The 16,117-nt window shown below is 40.7% G+C and overlaps 1 protein-coding gene across 1 annotated transcript; it reads right to left on the bottom strand.

The window, feature by feature from the left end:
• Positions 1-575: 575 nt before the first annotated feature.
• TRHR (thyrotropin releasing hormone receptor) lies at positions 576-14,521 on the bottom strand. The gene is made up of 2 exons (XM_026075831.1): positions 13,739-14,521; positions 576-983 (listed from the first exon to the last, which is right to left on the bottom strand). The coding sequence occupies exons 1-2, from the start codon at positions 14,519-14,521 to the stop codon at positions 576-578; spliced, it is 1,191 nt and encodes a 396-aa protein (XP_025931616.1).
• Between the last annotated feature and the right edge of the window lie 1,596 nt (positions 14,522-16,117).

Genomic DNA, 16,117 nt, shown 5'->3' with positions numbered 1-16,117 from the left:
TGGCACAATCCCTGCAGAACAGAAATGGATCTGAAGCAGGGCTGGCATGAGGGAGCTCGGTGTCTTCTGTTGGTGCCATCTGCTTGGTGGCACCAGGCTAGTGAATGCTGAGCAGGAGCCGGGGGGGTGCTGGCGTGACACTCAAGAAGATGCCCCTTTTCCTTCCTGCAGACAGTGAGAACAGGCCCAGGAGGAGTCACCAAGCTCGGACACCAGTGCCCACCCTCCTGCTGAACATGCGTGTGAGGCACAGTGCCCAAGCAGCAGGTACAGGTGCCACACCATCGCTCTTCAGGGAATAAGGCTTAACCTAGGTCTTTCTCCTCAGCTTTCCCCATATCCCAGCTCCTGCAGGTCATATCCTGCTCAGCACAAGACACTTTGAGAGCATCACTTTCTGTGGCAGGGTAATTGTCCCTCCGCGCTGTTCAGTGACCTTGCCCCATTTGGTGGTGCATCCACAGGCACCGCTAGCCTTCCCCGCTCATTCACCATGCTGCCACAGCTGGAAGCTCTCCCAGCACAACCAGGCACACATGAACATGCCCTGGATCTTGAGAAATACACACCAAATATTAAAATGTGTAAATTGTTACCTCAGAGGACAAACATGTATCACCAAGGGACACTTTTGCAGAGGACAGATAGGTATTGGTGACAGTAATATCTTCTAGTTCAGTGCTGAAGTGATCAGACTCTTTGATGACATTGTAATTTAGGGCCACATTGTAACTGGCAGGTTTCTTGTCCTGTTTCTGCTGGCAATTGCAGAGTTTTCTGAAGGCTGCTCTGAATTTCTGTGACATGAGATTGTAAATTACAGGATTGATGGCACTATTTAAATAAATACAAATTCTGCAAAATAACAGGAACCAATTTTCTTGGAAGGGACTGGAGAGAAAGGAATTTACAACAACCAGTGTTCGGTAGGGCATCCACAGAAATGCAAATAGGATTACCACCACAGCCAGCATCTTGGTAACCTGGGGGAACAAAAAGATAGGCAGAAGGGTAGTACTCAAAGCTGGGCAGGAACATATACACTTACAAGCAGCAGCTTTATTTTGTGTTACCTTTAGGGTAAAGCAAAACTACTGACAGACTTTTTACTTTTGTGAATTTCTGATCAATGATTTATTCAGAAAGGTTTTCTATAATAAGAAGAACAAAATTTCCTGGCTCCAAATTCATCCTAACTTTTTGTTAAATTATTCTTTACGGATGATGTCCACAGAATCACAGAATCACAGAATGGTTGGAGTTGGAAGCCATCCCTGAAGATCTTCTGGTCCAAACCCCCTGCTCAAAGCACAGTCACCTACAGCTGGTTGCCTAGGATCATTTTTAGTCAGATTTTGAGTATTTCCAAGGATGGAGACTGCACAACCTTTCTAGGAAACCTGTTTCAATGTTTGGCCACCCTCCAAGTCAAATAGTTTTTTCTTATGTTTAAATGGAATTTCTTGTATTTCAATTTGTGCCTGTTGCCTCTTGTCCTGTCACTGGGCACCACTGAGAAGAGTCTGTCTCTGTCTTCTTTACACCCTCCCACCAAGTATTTATACACATTGATCAGATGCCCCCTGAGCCTTCTCTTCTCCAGGCTGAATAGCTCCAGCTCTCTCAGCCTCTTCTCATATGAGAGATGCGGCGCTTTGCTGGACTCACTCCAATATGCCCTTGTCTCTCTTGTACTGGGGAGCCCAGCACAGGACACAGCACTCTTGATGTGTCTCACCAGGGCTGAGTAGAGGGGGAGGATCACCTCCCTTGACTTGCTGACAGCACTCTGTTCAGTGCAGTCCAGGATGCTGTTGACTTCTTTGCTGCAAGGGCACGTTGCTGGCTCATGGTCTACTTTTTGTACACTGGGACCCCCAGGTCCTTCTCTGCAAAGCTGCTCTCCAGCAGGTCAGCCCTCAGCCTGTCCTGGTCCGTGGGGTTATTCCTCCCTACGTGCAGGACCCTGCGCTTGCCTTTGTTGAACTTCATGGGGTTCCTCTCTGCCCATCTCTCCAGCTTGTCGAGGTCCCTCTGAATGGCAGCACAGCCTTCTGGTGTGTCAGCCAATCTTCCCAATAAGCTAATTATTGCAGAGCTGAGAATTTGCAACTGCTTTATCTGGAAAGAGATGTTGATTTAAGCACAAAAAAGGGGGATATTTTTCTTCCAATGGCATTAGATTTCCTCTTTTTGACTAATATGGTCTGCACAGTAATTGAACCTGAAGCCTATTTAGATTATCTGCTTYAACACCTACCCTAAAAGCCCAAACTGATGCAAAAAACTTGATGCACCATGATTTTAAACTGGATGTAGTATATGTTCTTCCAAAACCAGCAAAAATCACAAATCTGACCTGAGCTCTGTATCACCTGGCAGAGATTCACCTGCATGATCAGTCTGACTCATAGTGGCCATGGAGCTGGCTGCCTGCAGATGAGGTGTTGTGAGAAAGGAGCTGCTGCTCTGCAGCTGAGTGAGGCTGAGCAGGGTCCAAGTCAAAAATTACCGCGACAACAGTGGAAAGCTGCCACAGCACCAATACACCCAAGAAGCATTCAGAAATACCAGCTTTGGTTTATGCACGTGCTGTGTGAAGAGAGGGCCCAGAGCTTAGCTACAGCCATGTCTCTGAGACCCGCTGCAAGGCCCTGGGTTCAGATAGCTGTTTGTTCTTTTGTAAATCCTCCCTAGGCTGGCTGCAGAGGCAGTGAGCTTTCATACCCACCTGAGAGCAGCGAGTGCAGCTCCTGGTCGGTGCTCTGGCTGCTCTCGCTGCACCCCAGCGTGGAGTGGGCCTTGTCACGACTGAGACAGTCCTTAGACACTGAGCCAAAGGCACTGCAAACATGCCATGTTTTTTTTTTTCCGCCCTGAATTTATCATTACAGATGAACACAGTTTCTAAACATGACAGGCAAAAGCTGTTTTCTTACCGACAACAACAATCTTCACTGGGATTGATGGGGCTGCATAGAAAGAGCCAAGAGAAAAGTTTGGTCCAGTGTGCTTAAATAAGCTCAAATCACTTAATATTAAATGTAACTAAACATATTGGGAGAGGAAGCTAGTTATTTTATGTCAATGAAGTGCTTGGAGGACAGGTTTTTTGAGGAAACTGCTTTCTGTTACCTATTCTTTCTAGCTATACACCAAACTCCCTGAAACCATAGGCAAGGGCTTTTGCATCAGTCCGGAGAGCTTATTAATTACTCAGGTGAAGGCAAGCAGACCCTGATTGCTCTTTTCCTGTGGATGTGTGCTGCATATTCTATACTCAGAGTACAAATTATTTTCAGTTAAGGAAATTGAAAACATGATTAAAAGGCTTTGTGCAAATCTATTTCAGTCCAAATTACAAGCATACTTTGAATGATATTGAAATGCTTCAGTTTGAACATGCTGCATGTAACCACTCTTCAAGTCCAATCTTTTGGGTTCTGAGAATGTTCTGAAAACATTTAAAATGTTTTTACTAACTAGATTCCCCATATTTTAATTCTGAAGTATTCTTTTTCTTCTTGCTCCAAGACCTCGTCATACTAAAGAAGTGCTTTTATAAGAGATTTTCTTTACCACAGTACTCAMAATTTGGTAGTTGCTTCCTTCTCCTTTGAGTATTAATCTTTATTACATTGGTTGATAAAAGTCACAGTCATACTTGCTAATTTRCTCTGCTATAGAATCATTCAGGTGTTTTAAATGCCCTGTCTTGGGCTTCATGGTCTTCATTGCAATACACAAAGATTGTATATGCCAGTCTGTAATTTTGTAATCCAAAAGAAGCCTTGAAGGTTGCATAATGAGGAGGACAATTAAATAAATATATATAAACACACACACACACACACACACACACACACACATGCACACACACAGACAAGGTCTTGATATAACAACTCTGCAAATGCAACCAAGTGATGTGATTGAAGGTTTCACATAAGCCATCTTCCATCACAAGCCAAAATCTGTGCTTGCTCTGTTGCGAGTGGGCAGACAGGTTTGTCCAGAGGGCGATTCATCACATATTGACATAGATGTCTAAAAGAGGAGTTTCTATAGAGGATATCCTACTTTTATGAATTGACCATGGAGACACCTTAGGTGATCAGCTTGGACTAAAAAACTAACTTTAGATGCATTCATAATGTTAAGCGAATTGGATCCCATCTCAAGTATAAACAAACATGTTTGCTAGATAAGTTGGTGTTTATTTTTCACAGTCACCCTGATATCAGATAAAATAGGAAACCAGAAATTCTTTTGGGGAAAGTATGAAATCTACAAACATGCAAATAAGTAATTCAGCTTTCGTGCTATGTACAAACAAGAAATACATACGGGATCTTTTGCCTGAGCTAGGTGAGACAGAATGGAAGTGTGTAAGAGCTCAGAGAACCAGGATCTGATTTGGAAGACTGGACAACAATACGGGAAAGAGAAAAGGAAACACAGGCCTCAGGTTATGAGCCTAGGAGCACCTTAGTCAATTTAAGGTATTGTCTCTTAGCTGCTAAAAAGGCGCTAGCTTGCTTCCCTGTCTTCCCATCTGCTTCCCTTGGCCTCTTGATCCCTTTTCAGATGTAATGAGCTGCTAAGTTAGCTCCTGGAATAGGTACTCTAATAATTTTTTTTTTTTTTTTTTTTTTGGTGAAAGGCAAATCTCTTTTCTATCTTTAAGTTATAAGTTCTCTCTTTCATCCTCTTCTTCCTTCCTGCAATGGCACAGTCTTCAAGACATTTTCTTGTTTCTGTTTTCTGAGCAGAACAAAACAATTCAAGTCTTCAGAAGAAAAAAAAAAATTTACAAGATGCTGAGAGATCCTAGTACCTGTGCTACTAGAGAGAAAAGCTCTTTTAGCAAAATAAAGTATCCATAGCAAAAAAAAAAAAAAGGAAAAAAAGGGCAGAAATAGCTTTATGCCTTGTACTATGTGCTGTAAAGAAACATTTCTAGATTTGTTGGTTGGTGTTACTTGTTAGTGAACTTTTGTTTTCTTATGAAATCTGCTCTGATGTTCTTTGAATAATACATTTTCTACTCATGAAATGTAGCTTTTCTTTCCCTCTTGTCTTTTTAATTAAAGACATGAGAACAGAATGTCTGAAAGGGTCAGTGTCAATGAATTTTAGATAAGAAGAAGGGATAACTTCAGCAATGATCTTGAACTTGTGCCATCACAGGTATGCATCTGCTCTGAATCCATTGGCCTAAATACCAGCCATAATAAAATTACAAAACAAATAGACAAACCTTTCAAAGCTCAAAAAAGAACCCTTATCTTTTATTTGTGGAAGCAAAGACTGCAAGCAAGTGGAATTTTGGTGGTGGTGTTGTATATGAAAAACAAAAGAAAAAGACATGCTGAGATTTATTTTATTTATTATCATATGTATGATTGTTTTCAAACAAACGAACTGAAAGAAGTTTTGAGGTTTTTGTCTTCTACTCTTCAACACTCATTATTAATTCAATGCTATACCATTAAATGTATTATTTGCAAGTATAAATAAATCTCAGTAGCTGATCTGCCTCCTCTAATCTACATCCAGCATTTACAGGGAAACTTTCATTCTTGATGATATTTTGATATGTTTCCAGAATTCAGACTCCAGCATACTCTTGAGCACTTGCCATGAGAGAGGTACTTGGAGCCAGTGGGTTTGCTGCAAATATTCTGCTTGTACAATGCCAAGACCTATTTATTTCACCTGGCCTTTGGAGTGAGTTAAGTAGAATGAATGTATATGCTGATGTAAAGATTATAAAGGGAAAGGCTATGAATAATAACTAAAGAATTATTAGCTCGAGTTTCAGGCATGCATAATGTTGGAGCTGTAATCTGTGTGTGAATATAAATATAACTTGAATATGAACTGCTGTTTGATAGAGGCAATGAGCTGATTGTATTGAATTTGGTTTGTCTGCAATTTTCAGTAATGGACAATCTGGTCAAAGCCTAGGTACAGACATTTGTTTTTTTTCCAGACTGAATTTATGCACACACATTACTATTTATGCACTATAAATGCCTATAACTGCAGTTAATGAGTTTGCTCAATTGCTACTCATTTTGATTAGGATATAGTCAATGAAAGAGTTTTCTGAAAGATTTAACAGTATGGATGGTTTGCAAGTACCAATAACAGGCCATTTTAGAGCTGCAAAGGCAAAAATTGGTAGGCTAAAGCAATCTTTTTTCTCAGGCCTGAAAAATAAGAGGCCTAACTAATGCAGCTGCATTTGCAACTGCAATCAGAAAAATGTGAATTAAAGCAGCAGCAGAACAGCTGCATAACAGACTAAAAAGCCAAATGTCTTTAGCCTATCAATGAATATCAGTTTATTCCTGCTTGTCTTTCCTTCTGAGTAAAGGTTTCTGTTTGACATATTTAACCTTGAACTGAATCTGTATCCAAAGGTGACCAGGTGAACAGGGTTATGTTATTACTTGAAGAGAGGTTTGAGGAAGCTAGGTCACGCTAAAATGCACATTCCAGGGTTATAGTGCAGCAGCACAGTAAAATGCATGTCAGAACTCCTGCGACGGAGTCAGAAATGTTGCAAGCACATGTCTCAAAGCGTGATCCACGTGCTCACGCTTCAGATGTGTTCATTGCTTCGTCAGTGGTATTCATTTTTAAGGGCTGATTTTGTAGTGTAAAGTTTTATCCCAGCTCAGATACCATCTGTCTGTGCCACTCTAATGTTATGTCAGATCAGGTTTCACTTGCTCTTCCACCGCTGTCACGAAGCTGGCATGAAAAGACAGACTCTGTAACATACGCCCTGGCTAATTTAGCAAAATGCAGTCCGTCTCCATGCCTTATCTGGACTAAATCGATACTCTTTAGTATCTAATAGTAGCAGAACTGGTGTCAATAACTGGGGGTTATAGCCTGAGCCACTAAGAAGACAGGAACAGGGAGTATTTTACCCCTGATGAATCAAAGAGTTGTTTCTAGACCTATAAAGATCCTTGTATAGAAGTCTATAGGTTACATGTAAAAGTCTGGGAAGTGGGCAGTGGAAGAATCTGTATGTAACACCTGGGTGACTTCATGAAAAAGAAGAGTCATGAACACTTGAAAGCTGGTCGAAGAAGGATGCTTTCTGAGAAAAGTAATTTTAGATATAGACAGCATAGGGAGAATTGCCTGAGATGGACAGAGAAAGTGTTTGCACCAGATCAGCTGAGAATATTTGATCCTGGTGTAAGTAGATGACATGTGGCTTTCTTTCATTTCAAAATGCGTTAGCAATGTTTTGAATGTTTTGCCTTTACCTTAGCATATCTTCTGTTGAGGTATGAGGCTACTGGCTAAGGATCAAATAACATGTTACAGCTTAAACTAATTTAACAGCTGACCATCACTGGAAGAATTTCACTTCTCTGTCTCCTGTGTTCCCAGACACCCATTTTCCTTTCCATTTTATGCTGGATTTAGTATTTATCATACCCTGTGCAGAGCCAATTTAATTCACTGAAACAGCGGGCAACTTACTTGGAGAAAAAAAGTGGAACTTTTCTACTGAGTTAGTAAGAGCTGAGATCTGACACATTCCAAAGCCAGCACAAAATGGGGACAGATGTTCATGGCTGAGAAGGGAGGAGCAGGAGGAGGGAAAGGAAGAAYAGGGATGGAGACAGAAGGAACAAGATCTCTCCCTTTAGGCATCAGCAAGCTGTTAGTTTGGCTCAGCTACTACTGAAATTACAACAAAGTGTTGGAGGGAGATTCTTCAGATCCAAGGTCCTGAGAGATTTGAGACGAAGACCCTTGTTAGTTTGTGAGACAGGCTTTGGATCAGTGGAACAGCCAATAGCTACCCATAAAAATATACAAACATCCATACTAGGTCAGGTCAAAGGTCAGTCAGGCCCAGTATCCTGTCTCAATGTCCATATGCAGATGCCTAGGCAAGAGTGAAAATAGGGCAAGCATATGCAATACTTTCCTTAATAATCTTGCAAACTTTTTGCCTTTCCAATCGCTCAAGAGGGACAAAATAACCAAGAAAGAGATGCTGGACATAAGTTGACTATTCAAATCGCTGTAAACTGTAACTCAGAAGTATCTAGGCCAGTTTTCTTCAAACTTGGAAAAAAATTCTTCAGGGAAGTGAGGGTAGCTGTTGCTAAAGCATCCCTGTAATCATGCACATTTCCAAAGTAAAAACCAATGTCTCTTTTAAACCAGCTCCTGTCTTCCCTTCTACGACTGTGCAATTCCGACTGACCCTTGTGTCACACTCTATTCACTATATTTCAAAGCCTTTTAAATGGAAAAATACACCAATAAACAACATCGACAATCTCTTTGTGTTTTAAGAAATGAGATTTTGTAAAGGCTAAGGGAAATGTTTGTAGAAGCTCCATTATAAAATACAGTCCTAATAGCAAGCAAAGGTAGAAAAGCTTCTTTCTGGTGTTACGCTGGTTGTGATGTTGAAATCTCAATCACATTATTTTCTCTGAAATCTTGAGCAGTTTTGTCTATACCTACAGGCTGTGACATCTCATCAGACACCTACCTAAAGGAAGAGTGCCACTAAAACATTGCCCTTGTTGAAATCAGTTGCTGATCTCTTACTGATTCAAGGGATTGGGGTGTTATACTTCCACTTGGCTGTAAAATGTCTTGAAATATCTGCCTTCAAGCTTTGTTGGTACTATACGCAGTAGTTACTTTAGTCCCATGGCAACAATTGCAATTTCCCAGATGCTTCAGGAGGACCGGGATTTCCTCGCAGTTTCAAAAGATGTCTTTAATTGTGTGTCTCAAATTCATAGTCTGTGTTTTATGGCAAGTGAGAAGAAATCAATTTCAATTAACTTCCTTGGGAGTAGTGATTATCTGTACAAATGATCATACAGCAGTGAAATAAATCTGAATATAGATTTTGCATTGAAGTCCCTTCTTTTGCTCTGAATAAAGTAAATGGGTCTTTGAACTGCCTGTCCTGAAGAGATGCTCTTTGCCAAGATACTGTCTTCTAATCTTATTGATCTTTCCTCTGCTAAACTTTGAAGTTTCAGCTCCTATGAACTGGGTTTGACTGCTGTGTGTTGGAAAATTTTGCTTTTTCACCCACCCTGAAGCTGAACTTGATTACAAAGAAATATGTACACCAGGTCTATTTCATTCTGTTTTCTCAGGTTCAAATTGTGCAAAGCATGTAACTAACTCAGCAAAAATATTCTATAATTTCTCTGTGGTCGAAGAGCTCTCACCTTTCTTTCAGTGACCCTTTTATTTTCTCCTAATCTTCTCTTGCAGAAAACTACGTAAACTGTAGTCCATAAAGTCACTGTTTCTTTATCACTGAAACCTCTTATAGGTAGTCAAATGCTTTTCCACAATATTTTTCAATTATACATGAAGTCCAGTCTGGCAAGATTATTTCTTTTGCAAAGCACGGCTGAAACCCCATTCAATGCAGTCATCACCAGTGCCATCAGACATAATAGGTGTTCTTTAAGATTTTTCTTTAAGTGACAAATGAAGCACATGCTTGAAGGTTAACCAGCATGTTTCAGTACCTAAAACAAGCTTAATACTAGTTTATGGCTCATGGCAATAAAGCCCAATCCATGTAGCCTTGAGCACAAGCTGATTCCTCTCTGAAAGCGGAGCATATCAATATTGCACCTTCTTCTGGCAGAGATCTTCACTAAGGAGACAATCAAGTGTTACCTGCTAACTTTAGTGGCTGATCAAAAGCCCTGAAAAGGAAATAAATCTCTTATCGCTTTTCATAACAAGTGGATCAGTTAAATTTTTCTTCTGACAATGCCAGCATGTCTCAGAAACTGAATGAACTGGTTTCTGTTCTTTCTGGGACATAAGAAGCCTGATGGAAAATGAAGTGAATTGGAAATGGACTCTGATGCAACTTGCCTGATTATCACATAATGCTAGTTTTCTTTTTGAAAAATTTTAAAATAAGTTTATCAAACCCTGCTATTTAGTACAGTTCTGTAAAACAGAATAAATAATCCACCTGAGTGGGACTGTTTTAGCTTTCCACAAGTGAAATTAAGAATAGAATTTAACACGTACTATTGTTACATATTGGTACTTAATTTCTCAGTAGAATTCCTGCTTGCAATGTAAATAACTCATAATTTAAGTAACTGTCCAAAATCAGCAGAAACAGATGCTATTTAGTGAATTAAAAATGCATTGGAAATGGAGATACTTTCCCTCTCCTTTGAKATTTTAAAGGAAGGGCTGAACTCTTTATGTCATTCTTTGATCATCTTCCCTGTTCAGTTTTGTCTTGCAGTGCTTTGGGGGACCCTGAACAGCAGCTTGATGTTTTTTTCCACCACTACTTGTCCACCAACACTTGTTGATATGGGGGTATTCCTTTAGTTCCTTTAGTACATAGATTTTGTTCCCGTAAGCTTTCCAGACAATAGAGTGAAATAAATATTTCCTCGAACTAACATAGTTCAGTGACTTTTAAATTATGTGGGTGGGAGGATGAAGGCAGGGAATAGAATGAGTAAGCAGAAGACTACTTTCTACCTGGAAGAACTGATTATCATTCATTGGTGATGTAATATCATCTCATTCTGTGCTCATCCCTAGAGCAATCACAGGAAAAATATGTTGAAATAGTCTTGACTCACTACTCTAAAAAATATTTCAGGCCGCATTTCTAAACCATAAAATAATCTAAATCACTGTGCTCTTCTGAAAACAAAAGTCCTCAACCTCTTTTTCCTCCCTTTACAACTGGCATTAAATCTGTTTATGTCAGAGACTGAAAATATCTGTTCTAGGGAAAGTGAGCTTAGTCCATCTACGCTGCTTCTGCAGCAGCGATCTCCCTCCCTCCTCTTCGTCTCACTGCCAAGCTGCCATATGCCTCCCTTGCCTCAGCTCAAGCAACTGCCTTCCACAGTTGCGGGGAAATAGTTATTTTACGCTGTATTTGCTTCCTCCCTGAGCATAGAGCTCTTCCAGATGCTATGTCAGGGTTGCTCCTCCCTTGTCTTGCTCTCTCCATTGGAGTCAGGCTTGAGGTACTGAATCCAAGATGGTTTCCAAGTCGGTCTTCACATTTTCAGTCAATCAGCTTCTAATTCTGGGCTTACTCCTCATACCAGGAACCTAAATGCTGTATCGCCATTTTTTCAAGAAAATAATTGAAATTGCATTGTCATCATATATAACTCACAATAGAAAGTAGTGACTATACATGGAAGCTTGAGCCTAAATCTTGGAAGCTGATGTAGAAAGACAGAGTTGACAATACACACTATGTGCCAATACCATAATATATGGTAAAAACTTTCTAAAAAACAGGAGTCATGAGTTMTGTCATGAGTTAGAAACAGCTTCAGAAGGTTCCTGAACTAAAACACAGTGACTGTATGACAAGGTAGAGGACAAAACCCTATGTTACCCTGGTAATTAGCAAGTTTTAACCAGTTTTAACAAAGGGAGATTTTCAAAATGTTGATAGGGTAATGGGAAGTCCCAAGGAAATTAAAGGAAATGGTATGATGTGTCCGTCTGGGTCAAGCTAAATCCAGATTAGTGAAGCAATCCAGGTCAGACTAGATGGGTAAATCAATTCACATACTCAGCCATGCTGGGGTAATCACAGTCAAAAATGGTTATGAAATACCTTGGGTTAAACCCATATAAATATTCAGGAATCCTATCTAACTTACTGCTTTATTCTGGTATATTACATAAATGTGAGCTCATAATAAGTCAATTATAATAATAATTAACTCATAAGAACTCAATGGAGCATGCATTAATTTCATTTTGTAGAAACATTCTTGGATAAAAATGAGAACTGCCACAGAAGTAGGAACTTTACACCACACTTTTCGTCACTTTTTCTGCAACTCACATGCTGGAGAGCATATGCAACTTTCCTTCAGTGCAAGCACAATGCTGAGAAGGCATATATATGTGTATATATATATACACCTTTAAATGAGAGTAGAATTCACTATGGGGCCAAAATATGCTGTCAGTTATACCTGTATTAAGTCTTTCCTAAAACAGTGGGAAATTTGTGTCTTCATGGCTGTTGAGACTTTAGACTCTTTGAATATGGACTTATGTTTTCCCATTTTGCACCACTGGGTATATTTTGAATGCTGCTATTTTATCAATAATATTGCTAATTATGTCACACTATCCTTGCTTTGCTTCCTACATGGTACTATATGCATATGCTAGCTTTACTGATAATGAAGCTACATTAATCCATCAAGTTAGGCTTTTAAAAAAAATCTTGCTATCTTTGTAAGACATAAAAGACATCATACAATAAACCTCACATTTAGGTTTTCATAATATGATAGTATCTATTGTCTGCAATGCTCAAATGCTTAAAAGATTTTTCTGTTTTTCAAATGAGCACATATAATGCACTAAGCACATATAATCAAGCATGCATACTAAAGTAATGATGGCAACTTGAAAAGTAGTTTATCTTATTTTTCTACTAACTAATGGACAAAAAAATTACACACTTCTAATCCAAATATTTAACTATAAGTGGAGACATAATTAAATAAAAACTAGCTCAGATGTTTCAGTTTGTGGGTTTCTAGGCAAACCTGTAAACCTCTAGTGCTCTGAAGGTTTGGTGTTATAGCAGGTGGGTCAGGTGACTTTTGAGGTCAATGGCTCATGATAAGAGAAAAAGTCCCATTCATTGAATGGTAGCAATCTACATAAAGAAATAAGAAAATAAAGCTCAACCAATCACTCAGGGTGCACTCAGCTTGTCTGAAGAGGTGAGCCCCTCAGCGTTGCGACCTGATGCATCCCTTGTGCCGAGGCAGCCCTCCGGAACCGGTCACCCCAGCGGCCGAGGGGGTGTCAGCCCCGGGGGGTGGTGCGGAGCAGCGGGGCCCCACACTCGTGCCAACACAGCCCCAGCCTCTTCCCGAGGGCAATCGCGAAGTGACGCACCCTGCATTTCTCAGGACAGGACCCAACAATGCTAACTGCTCCATGCTGTCTGAGTGCAAGGTAGCACGCTTTAATGTGAATAGCTATAAAGCATTTATTCTATTAACTATATTCTAGTGATAAAATTACACATCGCAGCACATATAAGTAAAAATATAAAGAAGTCAGTCAAATCTATGCCTCAGTTTTGAGCCATCAGCACATAAAAATATTTCCTGAAAGACAGAGTAACAAAGATACTTAAGATTTATAAAGCATTTTTATGTACCGACTTGCTTAAGTAGACTTTTCACTGTTTCATAGCAAGGAAATCAGAGACAGGAAAAGTAGAAACTGCACTTTGTTCATGCAGTGACACAGTGCCTTAGCACTCTAAACCTGTTAAACCTCAAGTCTGCTAAACTCCCAGGCAATTTCCTTCTCCTCAGATCTCAAAACTAAATCAAGAGTCACTTTGTATATTTGACAGCATTACTGATAGGCTATAATATGAGGAAAGTACAGTCAAAAGTATGTTTCATTCCTTATTGACACCTCCTAATTGCTTTTTATATAGGAAATGAAATATCATTTGCCCCAGTTCTAGCAGGAGGCAATAACGTATAGGCAAGAAAAAAAAACATATTTATAAATATATATGTATATGTATCATATTATTTCAGCTTGACAACATAATAAAAAGGGATAGTATGTTTTACCCCTTTTCAAATGTCTAAGCTAGTGGTCTCAAAAACAAGGGGGTTTTATATTTCAGAAAGCCATTTCAAATTCAGTTTCCTACCTGCCTTCTAGAAGCAATAGTGCTATTAGTCATCTTGGAATTCACAGGCTTGTTTTGGTGAGCCCAGTCATTCCTCCACGTCTTAGAGTTTTCTTTTGGATCCGAAGGGATGGGGTTCAGGAACAGTATTCTAGCAATCAGCCCATAGAGGACAGTCGCCAATATCATCGGCACAACATAAAATATACCGAAATCCATCATATAGATAGGAGAATAATAGCTCCTGGACACCTTGTAGCCACAGGACACAACAGTAGTGTCTTTGTAGACTACCGTATTGAGGTCTAGCAGGAAAAACCAGAGCATACAGTATATGGAGGTGAAAGCCCAGACAAAAATAATGATCTTTTTGGCTCTTGAAAAAGTGCATAGGAATTGAGCTTTGATTGGGTGACAGATGGCTATGTATCTCTCGATGGTGAAGGCAGTGATGGAAAAAGAAGAAGCATTGATCCCTAGGTACTGGAGATAAGTAATACAGAGACATCCCACGTAGCCATACACCCAGGATCCATACAGGCTTTCTGTGATATTGGGCAGCCCTGCAGCCACCAGCACCATGAGATCTGCCACAGCCAGACTCACCAGATAGCAGTTAGTGGGAGTTCGCATGTGTTTGGTTCTGAGGACCASCAAAACCACCATGATGTTGCCCACGATGCCCAGTCCACAGATGATAAGGACCAGGAAAATGGTAACCACTTGGTATTCGGCTGTGACAATCTCTTGGCTTGTTACCAGCAGCTTGGTTTGGTTTTGCTCATCCCCCGTGCCATTCTCCATCTTCACCAGCCGGGTGCTGCTTCTGCCAGGCACTTGGTCTCAGCACATGTTCCCCATGGCTCCCTGCAAAGCGCTGCGCGGAGCAGAGCGTGGATGGCACGTAGCCCTGGGGCACATTCGCCATGGAGTCACAGTCCCATTGCTGCCTTGTCTTCCACTCACCCACAGCACCCGGACTTTCCGTCTCTGTAAATTCAGTTACCAGACAGGTAGCTCGTTCTCGGACTCCATTTCATTTGCACAGGTTAAAATGCTGGTTTTCCACAGCTGGCTTGAGGCATTCATGAAAACACAGCATGTGGAGATGGGTGTTTCCCTCTGCAGAGGAGGAGGAGGCGGGAGGGAAGGCAGAGCCCCCGCTGCACTGCCAGCTGGCTCAAGCTCTGCCCAGGACTGTGCTGCTCCGGTCCTAGCAGACTTCAGCACCGCTGCTTCCCAGGAGGAGTCGCAAGGCGCCGAGGGTGGAGACAGCGGGGGGTGGTGAAAGGAGAGCGCTTTGCAGAGCCCCTCAGGTTTCCCACTTCACGCTGCTTTCCCTCTCTGCTCTCACATGGCCATCTCACTTATCGAGCATATCAATCCACGCTGACAAACAAAGGGGAGACCGACTGGCAACAAAAATACACAGATTTCTAAATTTCCTATTTCCCCTGTGTCCCTGTCCTTGTGCAAGTGGTGGTAATTCACACTGGCCTCATGCTCTGCAGGGAGCTGGACGTGCCCATTCAGAGCTCACAGAAAGAAAAGCACCACAGCTTTTGAAATCACCAGAAAACTTTAGTTTACACATTACTTTACAGACGAAATTCACTTTACAACTCCTCAATTACTAGTGCTGTCATCACTCCTCAGCCCTTCCAGCTCTTTTCTGGATCATAACACAACAACAATAAAACTATCAGAGCACAAAAATGAGATCRGTTACACACACACACAGAGTTTACTAATCCACTGCAGCTCTCTCAATGAAAAGTCTCCTCCAGCTGAATAAACTCCTCCTTGCTCAGTCAGGTTGTGTAAAGCCACAGAAGAACAAATAACTGGTAGAAATAATTGCTTTTAGGTGCACTGATGAAAAAGCTATGCGTGCAGTAGCTACACAAAAACTGCTAACACATTTGCTAACCAAATGGCACCTGGAAGTCGGCTCATAGCTTTTCTTTTGAACCTTCTGTGAATCTTAATGTTCCACAGAGAGAAACAATAAGAAAACCCTCTCCAGTGCTCTGTTAAAGAACCCTTGTCAACTCTCCATCAGTGTTTCGACTCACTGTTTCTGCTTATAGTATTGTATTAAAAGGCAGAAGATTAAATCTGTCTTAAAATCCCTCTTTTCCATTTTGTGTAATTTTTTTTGCTGTTTCCTCGGGACTGCAGGGGTTATTCCAAAAATAACATGTTGCACAACTGACTGGGGAAAGGCAACCTGGGTTTCAAACAGATTTTAGTGTTAAGAGACAAGGATTAGGACAGGCACATGTTGTAATGTTTGTAAAACTAGGATGTTAAATAGACTAAAACAACAGGTGGTGACAAAAAGAGGATACTGACTGAATTAGAGTTGGAAATTAGACTCAAGCCATTTCAGAGGTTTGA

Source organism: Apteryx rowi, unplaced genomic scaffold, assembly GCF_003343035.1.
Source record: "Apteryx rowi isolate R43461 unplaced genomic scaffold, aptRow1 scaffold_411, whole genome shotgun sequence".
NCBI classification, from domain to species: Eukaryota; Metazoa; Chordata; class Aves; order Apterygiformes; family Apterygidae; genus Apteryx; species Apteryx rowi.
This window is presented reverse-complemented; position numbering and strand designations above follow the sequence as displayed.